We start from the raw sequence: 25405 nt of genomic DNA, 5'->3' as shown, positions 1-25405 counted from the left end.
GTGGTGGCTCATGCCTGTAATCCCAGCACTTTGGGAGGCTGAGGCAGACGGATCACGAGGTCAGGAGATTGAGACCATTCTGGCTAACATGGTGAAACCCTGTCTCTACTAAGAATACAAAAAAAATTAGTCAGGCGTGGTGGCGGGCGCCTGTAGTCCCAGCTACTCGAGAGGCTGAGGCAGGAGAATGGTGTCAACTTGGGAGGCAGAGCTTGCAGTGAGCTAAGATCAAGCCACTGCACTCCAGGCTGGGCGACAGGGCAAGACTCCATCTCAAAAAAAAAAAAAAAAAGAACTTCACTGCATGCCCTTCTCTATGGAAAGGATTGTTAACACTACAGAAGAGAACCCTGATAGAACATCATGAATGTCTAGAAGGATTACACCATTGAAGATGCCATCATTATCACAGAAAAAGCCATTAAGCCAGGAGTGGTGGCACATGCACCTGTAGCCCCAGTTAGGAGACTGAGGCAGGAGGATCGCTTGAGCCCGAGTTGTAGGCTGTACTGTGTGCTATGACCCTGCCTGTGAATAGCCATTGTTTTCCAGCCCTGGCAACATGGCAAGATCCCATCTCTAAGAAAAAAAAAAGCCATGAAATAATAAATCCCTGCTAGAAAAAAACTGTCCAGATGTTGTCCAGGATTTCATAGGATTTACAATAGAGTAAATCAAGGAAATCATAAAAGAGATTATGAATATGCCAAAAAAAAGTTGGGGGTGAAGTGTTTCAAGATATGGAAGTTGGAGAAATTCAAGTGCTAACGCCCCACCACAGTAATTAACAGAAGATGACTTCATGAAGGTAAGTGCTTCTGAACCAGTGCCAGAAAATGAGAAGACATAGAAGAAGCAATGCCAGAAAATAAACTAACATTAGACAATCCGGCAGAAGGGCTCCGGTTACTCAATACTGTTTTTGACTTCTTTCACAACATCTACCCTCTGTGATACGGGGACTAAAACTAAAGCAAATGGTGGAAGAAGGATTGGTACCATATAGTAACATTTTTAGGGAAATGAAAAGGCAAAAGTCAGAAATTATGATTGATTTCTATAAAGTTACACCAAGTTCACCTGCCTCTCCTTTCCTCCACCTCTTCCATCTCTGCTACCCTTGAGACAGCAAAACTAACCCCTCCTATGCCTCCTCCTCCTCAACCTACTTAACGTGATGATGACAAGGATAAAGACCTTTATGATGATCCACTTCCACTTAATGCATAGTAAATATATATTCTCTTCCTTATGATTTTCCTAATAACATTTTCTTTTCTCTAACTTACTTTATTGTAAGAATACAGTATATAACCTATATAACATACAAAATATATGTTGATCAACTGTTTATGTTATTGGTAAGGCTTTCAGTCAATGATAGACTATCAATAGTTAAGTTTTGGGGGAGTCAAAAGTTGTAAGTAGATTTTTGACTGTGTAGGGAGCCAGCACCCCTAACTCCCTGTGTTGTTCAAGAGTCGGCTATATTTATCATAGTTTCCTATGAGTCAATTTTTTAGACAATATGATCCATGCCATCCTCACTATCTGGAACATACTTCCTACCTTTTATTTTAAATTGTGGTAAATATGTATAACATAATGAAATTGGCCATCTTAACCATTTTTAAGTCTACAGTTCAGTCTTGTTAAGTATATATACATTGTTGTTGCCTTTCCTACTTTTATTTATCTTGCAAGACCTTATTCATCATTCTTTTCAGCAAGATTTCCCAGAACTTCCTAGTTGGGCTAAAAGTGCTTCTCCTCCGTAATACATTAGCATAAAGATTTAAAAATCATCTATTGTTAGTCTCTCTTCTTATACTGTAAATTCCTTGAGGGCAGGGCCTATGTCTTAATTTCATCTTTGTGATTCAGTGTCTGACATATAGTAGGTTCTTAACGTTTATTAAATTGTCACAGGTGCCAGAAAAAAAATTGAGTAAGAGATTTATTATCTGTGAAATTGTATTACTTATCCAGAAAAGATGTATTGAGGGTTCTAATATTTGTTAGACACTCTGAAAAGCACTGGGATACAGCAAAAAAAACAACAACAACAACTATATTATCTGTTCTATCTGTATAGAAGGCAGGGAGGGTGAAAAGGGGCAAAGAGGAGAAATATGAGAAGAAAAAGAAAAGCAATAAGGTAACAAAGGTAAAAGATAAGAAGAAGACTTATAGAGGAGGAAGGGAGCAAGAAAGAATGGAGAAAAGGGGACAAGTGGCAAACAAAGTATGAAAGAAAGGCAAGTGAGAAGGAGACTAACTTGCGAACTGGCCAACAAGAGTTCTAGACCAGCCTGGACAACACAGAAAGACCCCTGTCTCTACAAAAAAAATTAGCTGAGTGTGGTGGTGAATGCCTGTAATCCCAGCTACTTGGGAGAATGAGGAGGATGACTTGAGCCCAAGAGTTCAAGGCTGCAGTGAGCTATGATTGTGCCGCTGCACTCCAGCCTGGGTGACAGAGCAAGACCCCATCTCGAAAAAAAAAAAAAAAAAAAAAAGAAGTGGTCAAGAAGAGCAAAGACACACAATGGGGAAAAACATAGGCTCTTCAACTAAAATCAAGCTGTCTACATCCTGAAAACAAAGCCAAAAAGTCTGGACATAAAGTGCTATTTTTGACGGGTAGATTAATTACCATATTTTTGAGCTCAAGCCGATAAAATGACAAGGCTGAAAGTTTAAAAAGCAGCATTCTGAGTTACAGAATACATATACCTCAACATTGTTTTTAGATGTTTTAAAATTGTTTTTAACCCCAGAAAAATATAAATAAAGTAAACCAAAAAACTGGTTCTGTAGAATCTGCGAGATACATATTATATATGTACACACACATATATATACACATACATACACACACACATACACACACACACACACATATATATATATTTTTTCTTTTTTTTAGGCAGAGTTAGCTCTGTCTCCCAGGCTGGAGTACAGTGGTGCCATCTTTGCTCACTACAACCTCCACGTCCTGGGTTCAAGTGATTCTCATGCCTCAGCCTCCTGAGTAGCTGGGATTACAGGCACCCACCACACTTGGCTGATTGTTTGTATTTTTAGTAGAGACAGGGTTTCACCATGTTGGCCAGGGTGGTCTCGAACTCCTGACCTCAGGTGATCCACCTGCCTCAGCCTCCCAAAGTGCTGGGATTACAGGAATGAGCCACTCGTGCCCAGCCCAAAAATAATTTCTTAAACAAAATGAAACTGAAGAAACTCTGAGAAAATATAAGTAAATATGTATCTGGTGGAGAGAAAACCTTCCTAACTATAAAAGCCGATGAAAAGATCTTAAAGAATAAAATTAAGAGGATAGCATAAAAATTTAAAAAAATAAAAAACACCACACACAACATTTAAAAGGTAAACAACAAGCTAGAGGAAAATTTACAATATACAGTACAGAACTCTTACAAAACAATGAGAAACACATTAATAGAAAAAAATGAAAAATTAGCTGGGCGCAGTGGCACGTGCCTGTAATCCCAGCTACTCGGGAGGCTGAGGTGAGAGAATCACTTGAACTGGGGAGGCAGAGATTGCAGTGAGCCAAGATTGCATGACTGCGCTCTAGCCTGGGCGATAGAGCGAGACTCCATCTCAGAAAAAAAAAAAAAGAAAAAGAAAAAGAAAAATCAATAAAGGGACTTCTTGTGGCCTGATGGAGTCAGGAGTGGATTTACCCTCTTACCTAAATTCTAGAAAACTGGGTAAAATATATGGAGTGATAGTGTTCAGACGCTAGACAACAGGTGGCACAGGACAGTGATTCTTGAAAGAAGGGGGAACAAATGAGGTAAGCCCTACATTTGCTCCAACTCACTGCAGTTTCCAGGCTGCAGCACAGGAAAAGTACCCAAACAGAACCCTGTGGTCTTGCTGAATTCAGCAGACAAAGTTTGGACATTAGGGAGGCCAAGACTGTGAGGATTCGGGGGAAAACATATCAGAAAGGAGGAAGCCATACAGAAAGAGAGCTCTAAAGATAACCTGAACAGCCTTGTATCTATTTGAAAAATTGAATTCATAGTTAAAATCTTTCCTACAAAGAAAATCCCAGGCCTATACAGTGTCAACAGTGAATTGAAAACATTTAAGAGAGAAATAATACCAACCATATACCAACTTTTTTAGAAAACAGAAGAGGAGAAAATACTTCTCAACTCCTCCTATGAGGCCAGTATTACCCTGCTACCAAAACCAGACAGTGACATTACAGGAAAATAAAACTATTGGCCAATATCTCTCATGATCATAGACACAAAAATCCTTCGCAAAATTTTAGCAAATCAAATCCAGGAATATATTTGTAAAAGATATATCATGACCAAGTAGAGTTTATCCTGGAATGTAAGGTTGGTATAATATTTGAAAACAATCTACATAATTTACCTTATTAACAGACTACAAAGAAAATCATCTGTTCATCTCAATAAATGCAGAAAAAGCATTTCACAAAATTCAAAACCCATTCATGATAAAAATTCTCACCAAACAAGGAACAGAAGAAAACTTCAACTTGATAAAGGGCATCTACATAAAATTTAAAGCTAACATTGTATTTCACAGTGAAAGTCAGAACGATTTCCCCATAAGACTGGGAAATAGGCAAGGATCTGCTCTTACCATTTCTACTGAACTGGAGGTTCTAGCCAGTTCGATACAGCAAGTAAAAAAAAAAAAAAAAAAAAAAAATAAATAAATAAATAAATAAATAAATAAATAAATGGCAGACTGGAAAAGAAGCACATCTCTTATTTTTCACAGATGGCATGATCCTGGAGGTGGAAAATCCAATGAATCTACAAAAACATTCCTAGAATCAATCCATGAATTTAACAAAATTGCAGGATATGAAGTCAATATGAAAAAGCAATTAGATAAATATAAGCTTGTACAATTAAAAATTGAAATTAAAATTAGGTATCTAAAGTAGTCAAACTTACAGGAACAGCAATAGAATGGTGGTTGCTAGGGGACAGGGGAGTGGGGAAAATGGGGAATTGTTGTTTAATGAGTACAGAGTTTGTTTTGCAGGATGAAAAAGTTCTGAAGAATGGTTGCACAACCATGTGAATATGCTTAACACTACTGAAGTGTACACTCAAAACTGGTTAAGATAATAAATTTTATGTAATATGTATTTCACTATAATGAAAAAAACAAAATTTCATAACTGAGATGACAGGATGAGCAAAAAATTGAAATTACAAAAATGTTAACATTTATAATAGCATGAGCTACATATAATGCTTAGGAATAAGTTTAGCAAAAATATGCAAGAACTACATACTGAAAACTATAAGACATTGCTGTAAAAAAAATTAAAGACAAATGAATGAAGAAATATACAACGTTCATGGATCTGAAACATCAATATTAAGATGTCAGTTCTTCCAAAATTGATCCATAAATTCAACACAATCCCAATTCAAACACAAGCAAGTTATTTTGTAATAAGCAAAAGACCTAGAATAGCCAAAACAACTTTTAAAAAGAACAAAGGTGGAAGACTCGTACTACCTCCAGCCTCTTTTTTTTTTTTCCAGCCTCTTATTACAGTAAGATTTCAAGAGTTACCGTAAAACTATTGCAATCAAGACAAGAAAGGAATGGAGTAAAGATGGACATTTAAAATAATGAAACAGGCTACTGTGGGCAGACTGCCTAGGGGGTAGCCTTGCTCATCAAGGAGTATAAAATAAATAAATAAATATAAGAAATAAAATAATGAAACAGAATTGAGAGAGTCAGAAATAGACTCACACATAAGATCAATTGATTCTTTTTTTTCAGACAGTCTTGCTCTGTCATCCAGACTGGAGTTCAATGATACCATCTCAGCTCACTGCAACCTCTGCCTCCTGGGTTCAAGCAATTCTTGTGCCTCAGCCTCCTGAGTAGCTGGGACTACAGACACACACCACCACACTCAGCTAATTGTTGGTATTTTGTAAAGATGGGGTTTTGCCACGTTGGCCAGGCTGGTCTTGAACTCCTGAACTCAAGTGATCCACCCGCCTCAGCCTCCCAAAGTGCTGGATTATAGGTGTGAGCCACTGTGCTCAGCCCAGTTGATTTTTTAAAAAAGATTTTTTATAGTTGAGGTCTTGCTGTGTTGTCCAGCCTAGAGTTAAGCAGCCATTCACAGGCTTGGTAATAGTGCATGATAGCCTAAAACTCCTGGGCTCAAGTGATCCCCTTGTCTCAGCCTCCAGAGAAACTGGGACTACAGGCATGCGCCACCACACCCAGCTTTGGTCAACTGATTTTTGACAATGGTACCAAGAAATTTAAAGATAATATTTTATTAAACAGAGCTTGAACACTTTTTCTTCAAACACCAATACAAAAATTAAAACTGATTATACACCTAGATATAAAAATTAAAACTATAAACTTCCTCGGAGAAAAATTAGAGGTCCTGGATTAAACAAAGATTTCTTAGATAAAACATAAAAGCCCAAACAATAAAAAAAAGATTTCATCAAAAGTTAAAACTTTTACTCTTCCAAGATACTGTTAAAAAAAAAAAATGAAAAGAGGCCGGGCATGGTGGCTCACACCTGTAATCCCCACACTTTGGGAGGCTGAGACGGGCAGATCACCTGAGGTTGGGAGTTCGAGACTAGCCTGACCAACATGGAGAAACCTTGTCTCTACTAAAAATACAAAATTAGCTGGGCGTGGTGGCACATGCCTGTAATCCCAGCTACTCAGAAGGCTGAGGCAGGAGAATTGCTTGAACCTGGGAGGTGGAGGTTGCAATGAGCTGAAACTGCGCCATTGCACTCCAGCCTGGGCAACAAGAGCAAAGCTCTGTCTCAAAAAAAAAAAAAAAGAAAAAGAAAAGATGGGTGGGCATGGTGGCTCATGCTGTAATCCCAGCACTTTGAGGGGCCGAAGCAGCCCAGGAGTTCAAGACTAGCCTGGACGACATAGTGAAGCCCTGTCTCTACAAACAATTAAAAAAAAAAATAGCCAGGTGTGGTGGTACACACCTGTGGTCCCAGCTACTCTGGAGGCTGAAGTGGGAGCATCGCTTGAGTCTGGGAGGTCAAGGCTGCAGTGAGCCATGATGGTGCCACTGCACTCCAGCCTGGGCAACAAAGCAATGTATCTGATAAAGAATAATTATTTGGCAACTCACTAAGAACACAAGGCAATTTTTTTTTTTTTAACGGGCAAAGGATGTAAAGACACTTCACAATAGAAGTTACGCGAAAAGATACTCAATATCATTAGTCATTAGAGATACGCAAATTAAAACCACAATGAGATACCTCGTAGTATGGCTAAAACTAACAAAACGGACAATACTATGTGCTGACCAGGATGTAAAGCAGGTGGAAATTTTATATATTGCTGTCAGGATTGCACAATGGTACAGCCACTTTGGAAAACATTTTGGCAGTTGAAACAGTATATTTAGGGCTCAGTATTATCTAGGTTTTAGGCATCCACTGGGGGTCTTATCAAAGGTAAGTGGGTAAACAAACTGTGGGATAGTCATACAATTCCATACCACTCAGCAACTTAGAGGAGCGAACTATGGACACATGCAACAACACAGATGAATCTCAAAAGCATTATATAAGTGAAAGAAGACACACAGGAACAACATACTATATGATTACATTTATATGCAAGTCTAGAAAAGGCAAAACTATGCTGACAGTTCAGTGGTTGCCAAAGGCCAGGCAGTGGGGTCTGCACTGACTGCAAATGGGCAAGAGAAAACTTTTAGTGGTGATGGAAATGTTCTGTATCATATACATTTGTCGAAACTCAGTGAAATGTACACTATAAAGTTGGTAATTTGTATGGAATGTAAATTTTACCTCAATAAAGCTGATTAAAAGAAATCTGTAAATATTTAAGAAGAAATTTAAGTGACAGATCCATGAAAAATAACTTTACTAGCAATCAAAAAATATACTACAATAGTCCTCCCCTTATGTGTAATTTTGCTTTCTGTGGTTTCAGTTACCCACAGTCAAGTGCCATCCAAAAATAGGTGAGTACAATACAGTAAGACATTTTGAGAGAAAGAGAGCTCATATTCACATAACTCTTACAACAGTATGCTGTTATAATTGTTCTGTTTTTTACTGTTAATCTCTTACTGTGCCTAATTTATAAGTTAAACTTTATCATAGATATGCATATAGAGGAAAAAACACGGTATATTTAGGCTTCAGTACTATCTGCAGTTTTAGGCATCTACTGGGGGTCTTGGAAAGTATGCCCCAAAGACAAGAAGGGACTATGGTACTACCATTTTTTTCAACTATTTAATTGACTAAAAATGATTACAGTATCCAGCAAAGAGTACCTAAAAATGGGCATTTTTTTTTTAAATAAAGAAACCGGGTCTCTCTGTATTGTCTAGGCTGGCCTCAAACTCTTGGGTTCAAGCAATCCTCCCTGAGTAACTGGGACTATAGGCACACACCACTGCACCTGGCTTGGGCATTCTTATACACTGTTGGGGGTGGTGTATGAAGGAACAACTTTTCTGAGAACATATGTTGGAAAAGGCTTAAAAACATTCAAATCCTTTGATCAAACAATTTAAATTCTTTTTCTCTTTCTCTTGCTTTTTGTTTTTAGACAGGGTCTCACTCTGTCACCCATGCAATGACACCATCATAGCTCACAGCAGCCTCAGTCTCTCAGCATAAAGTGATCCTCCTGTCTCAGCCTCCTGAATGGCTGGGACTACAGGCACATGCCACCACGTCCAGCTAATTTTTATATTTTTGTAGAGACAGCTCTAACTATGTTGCCCAGGCTGGTCTCAAACTCCTGGCCTGAAGTGATCCTTCTGCCTCAGCCTCCCAAAGTGCTGGGATTACAGGTGGTGTGAGCAACCACACCTGACCAGGCAATTTGAATTCTAATAATTTATCTTCAGGAAATAATCAGGGAGGTGCAAAAAAATTACAAATAGGCCAGGCATGGTGGCTCACACCTGTAATCCCAGCACTTTGGGTGGCCGAGGTGGGTGGATCACCTGAGGTCAGGAGTTCGAGAAGTCTGGCCAACATGGTGAAACCCCATCTCTACTAAAAATACAAAAATTAGCCAGGCATGGTGGCATGTGCCTGTAATCCCAGCTGCTCAGGAGGCTGAGGCAGGAGAATCACTTGAACCCGGGAGGCAGAGTTTGCAGTGAGCCAAGATCGTGCCACTGCACTCCAGCCTGGGCAACAAAGCAAGAATCCATCTCAAAAAAAAAAAAAAAGAAAAAAAATTTACAAATAAACATGTTTATACAGCACTATTTATTGAAGATGATTAAATTATAGGTTTTTTAATAGGACAGAATAGTATTCAGTCAATTTAAATACACACATGTATGGACGTACACACACGTGAATTCGCAGTGTTCCCCTGAGTGTAAAAAGCAACCAATCCTGCCTGATTGACACTAAAAGACCTTTACGGACAAACAAGAAGCCTAGGATTTCAGATAAGTGAAGTAAACATATATACAATGTCTCAACAATATCTATGGAAAATTGGTATTACTACATACCTTTATATCACCATCAATTTTTTCCCATTCTTCAGCTGTAAAACTGGCTGCTGTTGCTGCTGGTTTATCTTTCCTCAAAGCTCTACTTTCAGGGGCTAAGGCTTGAAGATGCTTTTCACAAAATTCTGTAAGTTCAGGATAATATCCTTCCTCACCAGACCTTAAAACGAAATAAACACGTTTTAGAGTTAGCACCTTATTTAGGATCATCGAGACCAGCGGTTTGCAGGCTGGGTTCCATGGAGCCCTGAGGTTCTGTGGAGATCTCAAGGGCTGCTTCCCAGTCTCTTTCCTCAACCCGCACAGCCTCCATTTTTACCCGTTAATCTGTGGAATGATACAAAGAAGAAAAAAAGGAACTCCAAAGAAACCAATTTTCATCATACATTTTAAAAACTGGATAAGGGTGAGTGGGGCGGGGCGGTCCCCGGCACCGTGGAGGAAGTGGGGCTGCTCCGCGGAGTTGGCGTGGATTCTGGGTTCCTCCCGGCACCACCATGTCAAAGGTTTCCTTTAAGATCACTCTGAGGTCTGACCCACGGCTGGCGTACAAAGTACTCTGTTCCTGAAAGTACACCTTTCACAGCAGTCTTATAGTTTGCAACAGAAGAATTTCAAGTTCCTGCTGCAAGAAGTGCAATTATTACCAATGATGGAATAGGAAAAAATCCTGCACAGACCGCTGGAAATGTTTTTCTAAAACACGGTTCAGAACTGCGAATTATTCCTGGAATCATGATGGAAGTTGTTAATATCGGCTGCTTGGAACATACAATTACCTTTCAAAATAAATATTGATATTTTTTATTGCTGTAAAATTGAAATCGGGCATTTAACACACTATGAAAACACCAAGAGTCAATGAAAAATGAGACTCATCTGTCCCTTTTTGTTGTCTGTACTCTTCATGTGAAGAGGGAATGCATGTGAATTAAGGGTTATAGTGTCACAGAAGATTGCTACCTCACACACAGACAGGTAGTTCATTTGGGGTGAATGGATTATCCAACTATTTTATAACTGGGAGCTTCTGATAATTTTTTGGAAAACATTTGAAACATTAAAACTTACTGAATCTTACATGTTTGTCTGAGTTAAAAATATAAAAAGAATTATGGATCATGGATGGTAATTTGCTTGATAGCATCTGGTTTGCAGACTCATAGTTTGATTTTTAATTAAATATATAGCTTATGATGAAGTCAATAAACATATCAATGAATAGTTAACTATATTAAATTTTTATCAGGTTGGGCACTGTGGCTCAGGCCTGTATTCCCAGCACTTTGGGAGGCCACGGCAGGCGGATCACTTGAGGTCAGGTGTTCAAGAACAGCCTGGCCAACATGGCGAAATGGACTCTCTACTAAAAGTACAAAAATTAGCCGGGCGTGGTGGCAGGCACCTGTAATCCCAGCTATGCAGGAGGCTAAGGCAGCAGAATCACTTGAACCTGGGAGGCAGAGGTTGCAGTGAACCGAGATCGCGCCACTGCACTCCAGCCTGGGTGACAGAGTGAGACTGCATCTCAAAAAATAAAAATAAAAAAAATTTTTATCATTTACTTTTTCTAAGTTTCAAATCTCATGTGTCATATAAATTTCAGTTTAATGTCAACCAAATAAACAAAATTTTAATCTAACAAAAACAGAATATTTTCTCTTCAACATATATGTGTTCATATGTTCATTTTGTACATGATATTAAACTCATAAATTCAATATTAGAGATTGGCAGAAAGAGAATTTGGACTTCCTTTTCAACGAGGAGTTTTTGTTCATAAATTTTTTTATTTCAAAGAGGTAGGAAGAAAATGGCAGATAAACAGCTTAAACAAAACACCCTGAAATTCAACCACTCAAGGAACAGAATTCCTTCCTTAGAGAGTTAAATGGAGACATCTGTTCCTTTTATTTTAAGGAAAATCAGTCTTTTCCCATTCTTTTTTAGGTCTGTTCGCTCTTACATTTCTAGAAAAATATAAATAAATTTCATTTCCAAATTAAATTTTAAAAAACAATTCCAAGTTCAATATATTATCACTGAATTAGGCTATTCATAAAATTTCTTGGAACCAACATTATTATAACTGTAGCTTTCCAACTGTTTCATCCAATAAACTTTTCATTTTTATTTATCCGTCCTTGACCAAGTATACATGCAAATATTCTGCTAAAAAAGGGAAAACAATTGATATTATTGATTTTTCACTTTCCATTTTAAAAATGATGATGTTATTACATCAGCATCTGGCTGCGGACCAACAGGGAAGACAGGAAGCTAAAGGTGATGAAAGAGAAAAAGGAAAGAACCCAGTGATAAGGAATAGGGATAGAGGAAATAAAGAACCACCACAGGGTAATAGGAATTCTAGATGTCCTGGAAAGTAGCTCATGCTCCACAAGTGTCTTCTGCAATAGAACTCTGGTATCCAAATGAAAATAGCTCCAGAGACCCAAGGCCCCAGCACTTTGGGAGGCCAAAGCAGGAGGATTGCTCAAGTCCAGGAGTTTGATATCAGCCTGGACAACATAGTGAGATCCAGTCTTAAAAAACAAAAAAGGAAGGAAGGAAGGAAAAAAGGAAGGAAGGAAGGAAGGAAGAAAGGAAGGAAGGAAGGGAGAGAGAAAAGAAAAGAAAAAAGAAAGGAAATCCAAAAGAGGTGTCACAGGTTGGTACTCCTCAGGACAGTGTTTCTTGAAGTGGGTTCCTTGAACACCTGCACATCAATCAGCCAGCTCCATTGTTAAAAACACATGTTCCCTGGCCCTACCCCAGATTTTTTGAAGCAGAATCGCTGGGAACAGAGCCCTCAAATGTGCATTTTAAACAACCACATTTGATGTATATTCAGTTGGACAGTCACTAGGATGGGGCTCCACCCTGAAAAGGTCCTAATTCCCTGCCTTCTGATATTACCTTCAGGCCTCCCCACCACCCTCCATGTGATCAGTGTGCGGTGGGTCACCCTCCCTTGTTGTCAGGTGACATGAAGTGGGAAAGCACCACCAGACTAGGCTGGTGAGATAAGCTTACCGGTAATCCTAATAGCTTTTTTTATTTTATTTTATTTATTTTATTTTTTTTATTTTTTGAGACTCTGTCACCCAGGCTGGAGTGCAGTGGCACAACCAGGGATCACTATAGCCTCCAAGGCCCAAGCAATCCTCCCACCTCAGCCTTCTGAGTAGCTGGGACTACAGGCCAAGATAATTTTTGTATTTTTTGTAGAGACAGGATTTCACCCTGTTGCTCAGGCTGGTCTTGAACTCCCGAGCTCAAATGATCCACCTGCTTCAGCCTCCCAAAGTGCTGGGGTTGCAGGCATGAGCCATCACACCCCACCCTAGTGGCTGCTTTCACGGCTACTTTACCTTCTCCTAGAAAATGCAGAGAAGGCAAGAAAAATGCCCTCCTGGATATTAATTAGCCTAAGTCTCATGCTGGCAGTAGACCTAGGTGGAACTCTCCAAACTAACCATAGGATCAAAACCACTATTTTGGGACCTACCATGCATGGGCAAAAACAACAATCTCAATATTTGAGAATTTTCTTCAATATTTCTAATGTAGCTTTTACCTTCAGAAGGTAACAACAAGATAATTAAAACTGTCATACTAAAACATGTAATGATTTTAAAATGCTTACCTGAGCACACAAAGAATTTTTTCCAGATGTTTAACATCTGAACATTTTTCAATGTATTTGAAATCCAGATGTTCAATGGGAATTTTAAATGTTTTTGTTGTTCCAAGGCCCCACAATGATGGATAATCTTTGGTGGTCATAGCTGAAATACAATATTTAAAAGTTATTAATCTAATGTATAAATAACACTCAATTTGGATAGTGGTAACCACGTAGGTACTTCTTTGTAGTTTTTTGAATTTTTAAAAATTTTTTGTAGAGACAGGGTCTCCCTATGTTGCCCAGGCTGGTCTCTAACTTCTGGCCTCAAGAAATCCTCCTGCTTCAGCCTCCCAGAGTGCTGGGATTACGGGCATGAGCCATTGCGCCTGTCCCGCCTAGGTGTTCCTGAACCAAACTGAGGGTTGGCCTGCTAGTTTTGTGGCCCAATAACAAGATGCAGATGAACTGAGGAGGAAGACAGTATTTATTTCTGCAACTGGTTACAGGGAGAAGGCCTGGAAATTATCGCCAGACCAACTCAAAATTACGAAGTTTTCCAGAGCTTATATACCTTCTAAGCCATACGCCCATGTGTAAGACTGCATTCATCTAAAGACATAAGTGATTAACTTCTTTTAATTTATAACTAAAGTCTGAGTCCTGAAGACCTTCCTCTGCGGTCTCAGTAAATTTACTTAATTTAAATGGGTCCAGGTGCTGGGGCAATTATCCTTATCTTGTCTCCTGCTAAATCACAGAGGTTTGGGGAGTTCCTTCAGACCCCCCATAAACTTGTTTGTGTGGGTCTGGGGAGTTTCTTCAGACCCACAGTAAAACTTGTTTAATCCTAAATGGGTCCTGTTAAAAATTCCTTTGCTATTTTGTCATGCTTTAAGGCCCAGGAAAGGCCTAGGCAAAACTCTTGGTGGGCTTTTTTTTACATCCCAGCCTTTGTATAAGGGCACTGGCTTTTAATATTTAACTTAACCACTCAGTCAGTACTGAAATCATTGTTATGGAGGCCTGCGTTAGTGAGACCTGGCCTGCCACATAGGTACTTCTGTATAAAAGGAGGTGGAGTGTTTTATTTTTGTTTTTGAGATGGTGTCACTCTGTCACCCAGGCTGAAATGCAGTGGTGCAATCGTGGGTCACTGCAGCCTGACCTTCTGGACTCGGTGATCCTCCCACCTCAGACTCCTGACTAACTGGGACTGCAGGCACGTGCCACCACTCCCAGCTAATTTTTCTTAGATTTTTTTGTAGAGATGGGGTTTTGCCATTTTCCCCAGGCTGGTCTCGAACTCCTGGGCTCAAGTGATCCTCCCGCTTTGGCCTCCCAAAGTGCTGGGATTACAGGTGTGAGCCATCACGCCCAGCCCTTCTAGGTACCTCTGTAGAAAAAGAAGGTAGACTTTTTTTTCCACGGAGGAAGTCAACTAATTTTGAATTCTCTGTCCCTGATAACAACAGTTGACATTTATGGAGTTAAATTACTGTGTGCCATACACAGATTACCTCACTTAATCTACTTAAGCAAAGCTGGAATACAATGACAGAGAAGGTTGTGGTGCCCAAACTGCTTTTTAAGATTTCTTAATGTTAATTTTGAATGACCTTCTGCTAGTTTAGCTGTCTGTTATCATCCCAATCATTCTTTGTGATTCACCACAAACATAAATAATAATATCCTTTCTGTAACTTGCCTTAACACAATCCTTTTTCCCACTCCCTGCCTACTTCTTCTCCCTACCACACAATGAACTGTGTTCTAAGGGCACTCTGTACATACCTCTCTTTTTTTTTTTTTTTTTTTTTGAGTTGGAGTCTTGCTCTGTCATCCAGGCTGGAGTGCAGTGACACAATCTTGGCTTACTGCCACATCCTCCTCCTGGGTTCAAGCGATTCTCCTGTTTCAGCCTCTTGAGTAGCTGGGATTATAGGCATGGGCCACCACACCCAACTAATGTTTGTATTTTTAGTAGAGACGGAGTTTCACCATGTTGGCCAGGCTGGTCTTGAACTCCTGACCTCAAGTGATCTGCCTGCCTTGGCCTCCCAAAGTGCTGGGATCACAGGTGTAAGCCACCGTGCCGGGCCCTGTACATACCTCTCTCTTAGCACAAATTTGAATTATGTTTATTTGTCTTCCCTTCTAAATTGTGAAAGAATTTTATTTATCCTCACAGCTCCAGGGCTAACATAATAAGTAGTGCCTATACCCCTTCAGAAACATTCGCTGAATTTAATTGAATTGGGAATAAGGAGGCCTTGGAGAACATCACTTTAAAGATACTGCTGCTAATGCTAGTGATAATAATATAGCAACAAATATATACTTCTTAATGTGTACTAGGCACCATTCTAAGGACTTTACATATATTACTTCATTTAATCCCTCAATTACTGTATTGGGTAGGTTTTAAGTGACATTAGTAATAACAGTTAACATTTATGGAGCTAAATTACCATGTGCCATAGCTTATCTCACCTGATCTTCAAAAACTCTCTCATAAAGGATATTAATAATTACTCCTATTTTACAAATGAGCAAGTCGACAAGGGAACTAAGGATACGAGTCTCAATAGGCTAACTACAGAGCCCACATACTTAACCACTGTACCAGTGATTTTCAAACTGCAGGTAGCAACACATAAATTTAGTGAGTTGCAATTAACATTGTTTTATAATGAAATGGAATAGAATAAAAAAATAGACTACCTGACATATAATATTAAAGTAAATATTGCTTTATAAAAACTTTTACTTCATGTCTATATAAATGGAAATTACGTGTGTATATAAATGCACGAGGTTACAAAGTAAACTATACTTCTTATTGTGGGTCACTGTCAAAGGTTAAAGAAAACCCACTGTACTTGGGCAATGATTTTAAAAACAAGAAGTAGCAATGGGTCTAATTCATAGAAGTATTTCGTTCAGCCCTCTGGGAGTCTGGTCATATATCAGACCTCTGCAGAAAAGGACGACACTGTCCACTTCTCCAAATTCCTGCCAGCTTTGACTTAGGTATAAGATACAGATGACAGTTCTTAGGCTTCAGGATGAGATCTAGCTGCGGCTTTCACACCATACCTGCAGGGCCTATTGATGAATGGCTCCCATGACAAGGATAGCCTTAAGGGCAGAAGTTACCGGAAAGCAAGATGAAGAACTCGTAAATTGTTGATGCTGCCCAGAATAGAATGGGTTGCCTTTGGAGGATTTTTCCAAAGAGCGAGGGATCTTTGGTGGGAGAGATGTAAGCATCTAATGGGATTAAAATAGATTATCTTGAATTGAAGGTATTTCGCAACCCCTGAGATTTTATGATTTCAATAAAATGTGATTAAAAACACATGAAATGATAGAGCCAACTCTTACCTAATCAAATGAATTTCATTCTGAACATCGTTTTAACATTTCTCTGAGAACCTTTTTTTTTTTTTTTTTTTGACTAATCAAGTGCAGTAGTGAGAAGGGGAGAAGGAGTACAACGAGGAGTTGGATCTATAACTGAACAATCAAGTGAGAGAACTCACTACCTTTGGACAAAGTCTCTCTGAGAATCCTTTTTGAAAACTACCATGGTTTTTTTTCTTTCTTTCTGTAGGATACACCTTCTCAAGACTACTAAATGGGCCGGGCGCAGTGGCTCAAGCCTGTAATCCCAGCACTTTGGGAGGCCGAGGCGGGCAGATCACGAGGTCAGGAGATCGAGACCATCCTGGCTAACATGGTGAAACCCCGTCTCTACTAAAAATACAAAAAATTAGCCGGGCGTGGTGGCGGGCGCCTGTAATCCCAGCTACTCGGGAGGCTGAGGCAGGAGAATGGCGTGAACCCGGGAGGCGGAGCTTGCAGTGAGCCGAGATCGCGCCAGTGCACTCCAGCCTGGGGGACAGAGAAAGACTCCGTCTCAAAAAAAAAAAAAAAGACTACTAAATGTCCATCTCAAGTTCCAAAAAACAAGTTCTATAATACTTTACAACTCTTCCACCTCTGTTTGCAAAGTCTTTGTCTCTAATTGGGAAAACCTTCGGTCCTAGCTGAATTTAATTTCTCCATCATCCTGATCCACATCCACCTCCCATATTTCGTGGCCAGCTTAGTAATACCTCCAGTTCAAACTGTTCGAGTCTTCTAACGCGAAAAGCTGGGTCTCTCCCACCGAGGCACCCTCTTTCCTGCATCCACAGGGCCGAGCGCCCCCTGCAGTCGGAGACCGAAAAGAAACGGCATCCTCCCGCCGTGGCAACGGTTTCTATGTACAGCGGCGCCAGGACCCGCCGGGACTGGGGAGCCCCACAGCCCAGCCGCAATGGTCTCAGATTGCTCCCCAGCCCCTGGCTTGGGTCACCAGGGCTGACTGCGCCGGTGGACCCGGGAACTCCAGCGTTGCCACCGCGCCCCGACACCCGCCACCGTCCCCCGCGGCCTGGAAAGCCCCGTGTGTTCCCCGGCCTTGAAGGACGTCTGCCCCATGGCTCCCTCTCCCTCGCGGCCCACCGCCCCTTCGCCCCCCCGCCTCGACCTCTCGCCCCCGCTCCGGGAGGGAAGGGCTGAGATGCGACAAGTCCTATATTCCCGGCCGGCAGGTACACACAGACACTCACTGCTTCTCAGCGCCCCGCCTCGGGGAGGTCGCGGCAGCCGCACCGGCTCTGGCTGCGCCACAAGAGCCAGAGGCGACAGGCTGACGGCCGGGGCGGGGACTAGGCCTCTGCCACGCCCTGACCCGCAGTCCGGCAGATCTGCCCAGGGCCCCAGGTTCACCTTCCCCGCCTTAACTGGCAGAGGACCATTTGGGCATGAGTTGGTGTGAGAGGTCCACTTCCTCTCGTTTGAGTTTCAATTTGTTGTAGAGAGTTAAAACGCTGGTATCAGCCGAGCGCGGGGGCTCACGCCTGTAATCCTAGCACTTTGGGAGGCCTAGGCGGGAGGATGGCTTGAGGCCAGGAGTTCAAGACCAGCCTGGGCAACACAGTGAGCCCCTGCCTCTACAAAATAAGTATATATATACTTTTTAAAGTTTTTATTGTATTTATGTATTTATTTTTTTGGAGACAGAGTCTCGCTCTGTCGCCCAGGCTGGAGTGCAGTGGTGTTATCTTGGCTCACTGCAACCTCTGCCTCCCGGGTGCAAGCAATTCTCATGCCTCAGGCTCCTGAGTAGCTAGGATTACAGGCGCCCACCACCACGCACGGCTAATATTTTTTGCATTTTTAGTAGAGATGGGTTTCACCGTGTTGGCCAGGCTGGTCTTGAACTCCTGACCTCAAGTGATCTGCCTGCCTCGGCCTCCCAAAGTGCTGGGATTACAGGCGTGAGCCACCACACCTGGCCCATAAATAAAATATTTTTTAAAAACGCTGTTACTGTTCTGTTATCCTGGACTGCTGTATTCCCTGCTACGTAAATTGATTACTCCTACTTAACTACAAAAAATGTAATTAAAATTTCAGAGTGCATTGCAACCAAGATTTACTTACTTCTTCCTCTTTAAACAAAAGAGTAAATGAAAGACAAGATTCCCTCTTCCTTTTCATGAATTCCACATTTTCTGAGTGCTGGTTATGAGTCAGGCACCATACTCAGCACAGGGATGAAAAGGTGAATAAGACAAAATACTAATACAAATCGGATGAATAAAACAATAGAGGTTACTTGTCAGGAAATTTATTTCAGTTTTATAATTTCAAACTAGTTAAAATAGATGATGAAGATCAAAGTTCATTTACAGTGCCTGGCAGTTCTGTAAATGTATTTCTCTTTCCCTTTTGCACTTAAATTACAGACCTGCAGTCTGCTACCAAGCACTGTTAGTGGCAAAAATTCTAATGCTTGGCAGGACACGGTGGCTCATGCCTGTAATCCCAGCACTTTGGGAGGCGAAGGCGGGCAGATTGCTTGAGCCCAGAAGTTCAGACCAGCCTGTGCAATATAGTGAGAGGCTGGCTCTATAAAATAAATAAAAAATTTAAAAAAATCACTTTAGTCTTCATAGAGATAAAAGAAGATATCATCCAAGAAACAAGGAGATAAAGTGAGGCCTGGTAAGGTCACTTAGCCAGGTAACAAGGGGTGGTGCACGTATTTGGACCCAAAGCCTTACACCAAAGCCCATATTGTTTACTGAGCTCTTAATTACTAACCAATCCATCAGTAAGTCCCATTGGCTCAATCTCAAAATGTAACCCACAGCCAGATACTTCTCACCACCTCCACAACTACAGCCCTGGCCCAGCCACCATTACCACTAACTTTAACTATTACAGACGGTCTGTTGTTTCTTTGTTGCCACCTGTCCTATATAGTCTATCCTCACACAACAGCCTAGTAATTCTTCACATCAGACCAAGTCACTCTCCTGCTTACTGTCCCAATGGCTTAGAATCACAACACCCTAAGTGAGCTGGCCTCTGCCCACCTCTGCAACTTCATCTCCTCCCATTATCCCTGCTGTCATGAAGTTTGAGTCACATGGGCTTGATTCGGAAGTGGGAACAAGATTAAGCTCACTTTCCACCCCATGATTTTCACATGGAGTGTTTTCCCTGTCTCAGTAATGTTTTCTCATCCTTCAGTCCTCTGTTCAAATAACCACTCCACCTAAACTTATTACACAGAGCTTATTCTAAGGAAGGGTGAGGACATGTGTGTATTATGTATTATGAGGCAACTTGTCGCCCAGGCTGGAGTGCAGTGGTGCAATCTTGGCTCACTGCAACCTCCACTTCCTGGGTTCAAGCAATTTTCATGCCTCAGCCTCCTGATTAGCTGGAATTACAGGCATGTACCACCGCACCCAGGTAATTTCTGTATTTTTAGTAGAGACAGGGTTTCGCCATGTTGGCCAAACTGCTCTTGAACTCCTGAGCTCAAGCGATCCTCCCGCCTTGGCCTCCCAAAGTGCTGGGATTACAGGTGTGAACCGCCACTCCTGGCTTCATTTCTGATTTCATTTTTGAATTTTTCACTCCAATCTCTTAAGATAGCTGTCTTAAAGCACTGTTATCTCTATGCTCCCTATGATTACTTATAATCATAATTCCTCCGCTTTGATAATGAAGCTGAAGTTAAAAGAAATAAAGTGAATTGGCGAGTCATTGAGGGGCAGGGCTGGATTTGAACAAATCTCCATTCAGTGCTTTTCCCATGGACAAGGATGTGCTTTTCAGTGTGTGCAGTCAGTAAGCAGTTTATAGGGTACCAAGTGATGTGCTAACATCAAGCTCAAGCTTACTGATTTTCATATTAATTAGAAATTAATTCAAAAGAATGTTTTAAAAGCAATTTTATATCAGTTTTTTTCTTGAAACTGTCTAAGTAGGTAAGAGGTAAAATTACTTCTAGTTTATAGATGAAGGGAGCACAAAAAGGTAAGTGGCTGACTGAAAGCAGTCTGAGTTCCAGCTGTAATACTTTTTGCATTAAGTTCTTCTGTCCAGTTAACCAGATAACAATATTCAATTAAACTACTGATATGCAAAGGACTTAGTCTAAAATTAGAAGAGTTAAGAGAAGTATAACTATATTATCCTGTAAGTTGGGGATTTATCTGTTTAGGGAACTGTCATAAAGAAATACCATGTATTGGACTCCCATATCTAAAAAGTTCAAGAAGGAATATACCAAAATTATATCCCAGCTATTCAGGAAGCTGAGGTGAGAGGATTGTGTAAGCCTGGGAGAGGGAGGCTGTAGTGAGCTATGATCATGCCACTGCACTCCAGTCTGGACAACAGAGGGAGACCCTGTCTTAAAAAAAAAAAAAAATCTGAGCATGGCAGTATTTCATATAGCATGTAATAAATTTATAGAATTTAATATGAAGATGGTAGTAAAAATACAGGTTTTTTTAAACAAAATATTATGGACAATATTTTGAATGTCAAAGACAGACATAGCTATTAATAAAGTTGGAATACATCTAATCTTTAAAATGTGCATCAGGCTGGCCAACATGACATTCCACAACCATGGAATCTTTGAACAGAATAGCATATAGGTGTGACCATTAATTCTACAACCCAAAGATCGAGGCTGAAGACTTAAACATTTATCCAATAATTCAGTGTAAACCAATGCTCCCCTCCCCAGCCCTTGACTCAGGGTGTTGCTCTGTCCATCAGGCTGGAGTGCAGCAGCATGATTATGGCTCACTGCAGCCTCAAACTCTTGGGTTCAAGTGATCCTCCCACCTCAGCCTCCCGAGTCACTGCCTGTTCTTTTTATATCCTAAAAGCAGAACTGTTGACCTTAATAAGTGATTACACCTGGGAAACTGCACTTGGCTTAATAGCCTGCTTCATTCACTTTGCTTGGGGTTGATTTTGCCTTACAGAAAACAATTAAAGTTTCCCTTCATTATTCTGAGATTTTAAAGAGAATCAAGCATTATATGAAAATACAGAAAGGCCTATACCTAGCAATAAATGAAAAACTGAACTCAAGATGACATATGCATAATGACACCAAGCACAATGGTATACTTTATATCAAATAACACAGTGACACAGGACAGTGGTTTGCAATTTATTTAATCAGAACTTCAGAGGGTTCTAGAAACCTGCATTTTTAACAAGGACTGCAGATGATTCTAGCTTTTGATTAAAAGTGTGGTTTGGGGAAGCAACTTTACCCTTTATTGTGTGTCAGATTACATATACAATAAAACAAAAAGTCATGTAATGGAACAAAAAATTGCTTTATACAAAATATTAGTAGATACCCAAATATAATATGGTCTTAAAAATAAAATCATATGTATATAGTTGTATTCCTAAGTACAGTAGTGCCCCCCATCCAAAGTTTCCCTTTCTGTGGTTTCAATTACCTGTAGTCAACTACATTCTAAAATAGGTGAGTACTGTATAAGAAGATATTTTGAAAGCAAGAGAGACCAACCACATTCACAAAACTTTTATTACAGTATGTTATCATTGTTCGATTACATTATTATTAATCTCTTGCTATGCTTAATTTATACATTATACTTTATCATAGGTAGAGAGAGAGAGAGAGAGAGAGAGAGATAGAAAGAAAAAACAGTGTATAAAGGTTTGGTACTATTTGAGGTTTCAGGAGTTCACTGGGGGCCTTGGAATGTATCCCCTCAACATAAGGGGAAACTACTGTAAGCAAAATCGAAAGCTATACAACAATCAGAAATGTGAAGAGAGCAAATCCAAGTATAAGTGAAGACATTCCTCTGAATTCCCAGGTTTCATCGAGCATCAAAAACGACCACTGTATTAATTTGAGTTAAGGACAAAAACAGTACTTAAACATTATTAAGACTGAAGGTTTCAAAGTCACTTTCTCTTTGCACTAAGCTGGTTTGTTATTTAACTTAAAATGCAAAAAAGAATGGAACTCACTATTTACTATGACAACTGGTTTTTAAATAAACTAAAAACACTTTCAATTTTTATCACCACCTTTTCCATAAAATGTATCAAAAAACACTAAAGCAGGCCGGGTGCAGTGGCTCACGCCTGTAATCCCAGTACTTTGGGAGGCTGAGGCGGGCAGATCACGAGGTCAGGAGAACGAGACCATCCTGGCTAACATGGTGAAACTCCATCTTTACTAAAAAATGCAAAAAATTAGCCCGGCATGGTGGCGGGCGCCTGTAGTCCCAGCTACTCAGGAGGCTGAGGCAGGAGAACAGCGTGAACCCGGAAGGCAGAGCTTGCAGTGAGCCGAGATCGCGCCACTGCACTCCAGCCTGGGTGACAGAGCGAGATTCCGTCTCAAAAAAAACAAAAAACAACAAAAAAAAACACTGATGTTAAAGGTGATGATCCGTCGAATTAAAGTATGTGTTAGTTATATCATAACAATTTACTCTGTATTTTAGTATTCCACATAGGGTCACACTATGTTGCCCAGGCTGGTCTGGAACTCCTGCAGCCTCCCAAAGTGCTGGGATTATAGGTGTGAGCCACCATGCTGGGCCTACTCTCAGTATTTGAACAATTTGTATGCACAACTTTTTGCATTAGGTAGTATACACAATATTTGTATTTCTCCTTGTGAACTTTAGCTTGTCCATAAACTCAAGCTCAAGAATGAACACTTATATAAATGCAGTCATGCACCCATAATGACGTTTTGGTCAAAGATAGAGCACATATAAACAGTGGTTGCATAAGATTACACTCTATTTTTGCTGTACCTTTTCTATGTTCAGATATACAAAAACATTGTGTTACAATTGTCTATTCAGTACAATAACATGCTGTACAGGTGTGTAGCCTAGCAGCAATAAGCTATACCAACCATATAGCCTAGATGTGTATGTCTAGTAGGATATACGGCCTAGGTTTCTGTAGGAATGATGAAATTGCTTAAGGACACAATTCTCAGAATGTATCCCTATCCTCAAGCTTGACTGAACAGAATCCCTAAAAAATAAATTTGTGAGAACCAAAATCAACTAGTATTACTTAGATTATTTAGAGCCTATGCATTGGCCCATGAAAATGCTAATCATGTTTGTTTTTTAAGTACTGTAATCCAGGAAGTTATCATTTTAACCAGAAATTAATCTTTATCAACCCCAGCATTATTCATTTCCTCCTACCTCATATTTAGAAAGCATAGTTAAAAGGATACATCTTTTAGTCCTTTTCTTGTACATTATTCTGTATCCACATTCTCTGCATCTGATTGGATCCCTAGATTTTATTTCATTTTCTGTGTGACACTCTAGAATTAAAAAAAAAAAAATTTTACTCAATGCCTAAGAGGAAAATATTACAAATTATCTTAACTATATTTTTCACCTAAGGCAATCCAAAACACTAAAATATACTCAATCTTAAGGGTCTGCTGCTTTTATTAAATATATTAAATAGGAAAGAAAAAGGTTGTAGGCCATGCACATTTCCAGGAGAGAGAATGAAATCTCAACGAGCTTTGTTTTTTTCTGTTAGTAAACGGAAGACCAAGGACGAACCCAGGTCTACAGACCTCAACGAGATTTTTTTTTTAATGGTTGCTAAAGTGTTCTACTTTTTAACTCTGAAGACCAGTAACTCCTTTAAGCAAAGAATAAATGTAACAATTTCAAAAAAACTTAAAATATTCTTACTTTATGTAAGTGCTACTCTTACCTCCACAGATATATATCATTGGTTGCTGCTTTGGAGGTTGAACGTCCTTCTGGGTGTCCATTGTTAGCCCCTGAAATCAGACTCAAATACTGAATATCTCAAAAGGGCTTCTCACAAGTCCATCCGGGCCCATTTTTCTCAGGAAAAGCTAAAAAGATCCCAATTCCTAATCTGTTCCTTTCCCCAAATCCTATGGGTTAGGTCTCAAGGACGAAACGCATACACACAAGTATTGAGCGTTTACCCCAAACTGGATATAATAACTACTTCATACGTGTTAGGCCATTATAATCTTCATAACAATCCTAGGAGACATCACTCTTATTTTACAGATGAAGCAACCGATACTTAGACACGTTAATTTCCGCAGGATCACTCAGCTACTAAAAGTCAAAGGGATACAGATCTGACTGTAAAGCTCGCGTTCTCGTTTAACACAAGTTCTGTTTTCCCAAACTCTAGCAGAAGTTAGCCAAAAAAAATTATATCCCTCAACAGGGGAACAGGCTCACCGAGGGAAGAACAATGAAATAACTCCTGTTGGCTACACATCTAAACTAAAAGAAAATAGGGAAAACAGCGATAGCATGGACTGTATCCCCAGCCACTCTCAACTCTACCCCCATACCGGACCTTTTTACCCCAAGTGTCTTTCCAGTTTTGGCCCAAATATCCACCACAAACCCCAACCCGCCAATTCGCTTACCTACACAGCACGGAAAAACTTCTCATTCCGCGTTTCCAAATACAACCCGGCTAGTCTAGGTGTCGAGACCAACTTCCGGCGCTGGTACATGACGCACGGTGCTGTCTCTCTCGCTCTCAATCTCTTTCTCCCCGCCTCTTCCGCCCCAGGCGTGGCCAGACAGCCCGGATTGCGCAAAGGCGGTGAAGCAGGGGATTTCTGTCTATTAGATTCTACGGGTTTAAGTGCCTGGTCCCCAGCTATTTTAATTTTGCAGGAAAGCAGAGCATTTTAACAGTTATGCAAGTACAAGGCGGTGTGTGTTTCTGACTAATGTAGTGGTACAAAGTAACACTTTTCCAGAAGGGTAGAGGATTAGAAGAAAAACCGAGATGAC

General features: G+C 40.3%; 2 protein-coding genes across 2 annotated transcripts in view; both read right to left on the bottom strand.

Annotated features, from left to right (window-relative positions):
• SPAG1 (sperm associated antigen 1) overlaps positions 1-17870 on the bottom strand; it is an 83754-nt gene extending 65884 nt beyond the window's left edge. Inside the window, exons 1-3 of the mRNA XM_030794906.1 lie at positions 17816-17870; positions 13218-13359; positions 9569-9728 (exon numbers count right to left, since the gene is read on the bottom strand). Coding sequence (XP_030650766.1) covers positions 9569-9728; positions 13218-13357 — 300 coding nt within the window. The 5' untranslated portion in view covers positions 13358-13359; positions 17816-17870. The remainder of the gene's footprint in view (positions 1-9568; positions 9729-13217; positions 13360-17815) is intronic.
• A 3855-nt stretch (positions 17871-21725) lies between these two features.
• On the bottom strand, positions 21726-25119 carry POLR2K (RNA polymerase II subunit K). The gene is made up of 4 exons (XM_030795058.1): positions 25030-25119; positions 24324-24393; positions 23824-23916; positions 21726-22452 (listed from the first exon to the last, which is right to left on the bottom strand). Exons 2-4 carry the CDS (start codon positions 24382-24384, stop codon positions 22430-22432), a joined length of 177 nt encoding a protein of 58 aa, XP_030650918.1. The 5' UTR covers positions 24385-24393; positions 25030-25119; the 3' UTR covers positions 21726-22429.
• Between the last annotated feature and the right edge of the window lie 286 nt (positions 25120-25405).

The sequence above is a fragment of the Nomascus leucogenys genome, chromosome 16 (assembly GCF_006542625.1).
Source record: "Nomascus leucogenys isolate Asia chromosome 16, Asia_NLE_v1, whole genome shotgun sequence".
Classification (NCBI taxonomy): Eukaryota; Metazoa; Chordata; class Mammalia; order Primates; family Hylobatidae; genus Nomascus; species Nomascus leucogenys.
The sequence above is the reverse complement of the archived record's forward strand: the minus strand, read 5'-3'. Positions and strand labels throughout refer to the sequence as shown.

Excerpts from the sequence above, each read along its gene's own strand:
- POLR2K (XM_030795058.1), bottom strand. The coding sequence starts at position 24,384 with ATGGACACCCAGAAGGACGTTCAACCTCCAAAGCAGCAACCAATGATA. Across the intron at positions 23,917-24,323 it reads AATGATATATATCTGTGGAG|AGTGTCACACAGAAAATGAA; the intron begins GTAAGAGTAGCA and ends TTTTAATTCTAG. Across the intron at positions 22,453-23,823 it reads CAAGAAAAGGACTAAAAGAT|TGGTCGTTTTTGATGCTCGA; the intron begins GTATCCTTTTAA and ends AAATTAATACAG.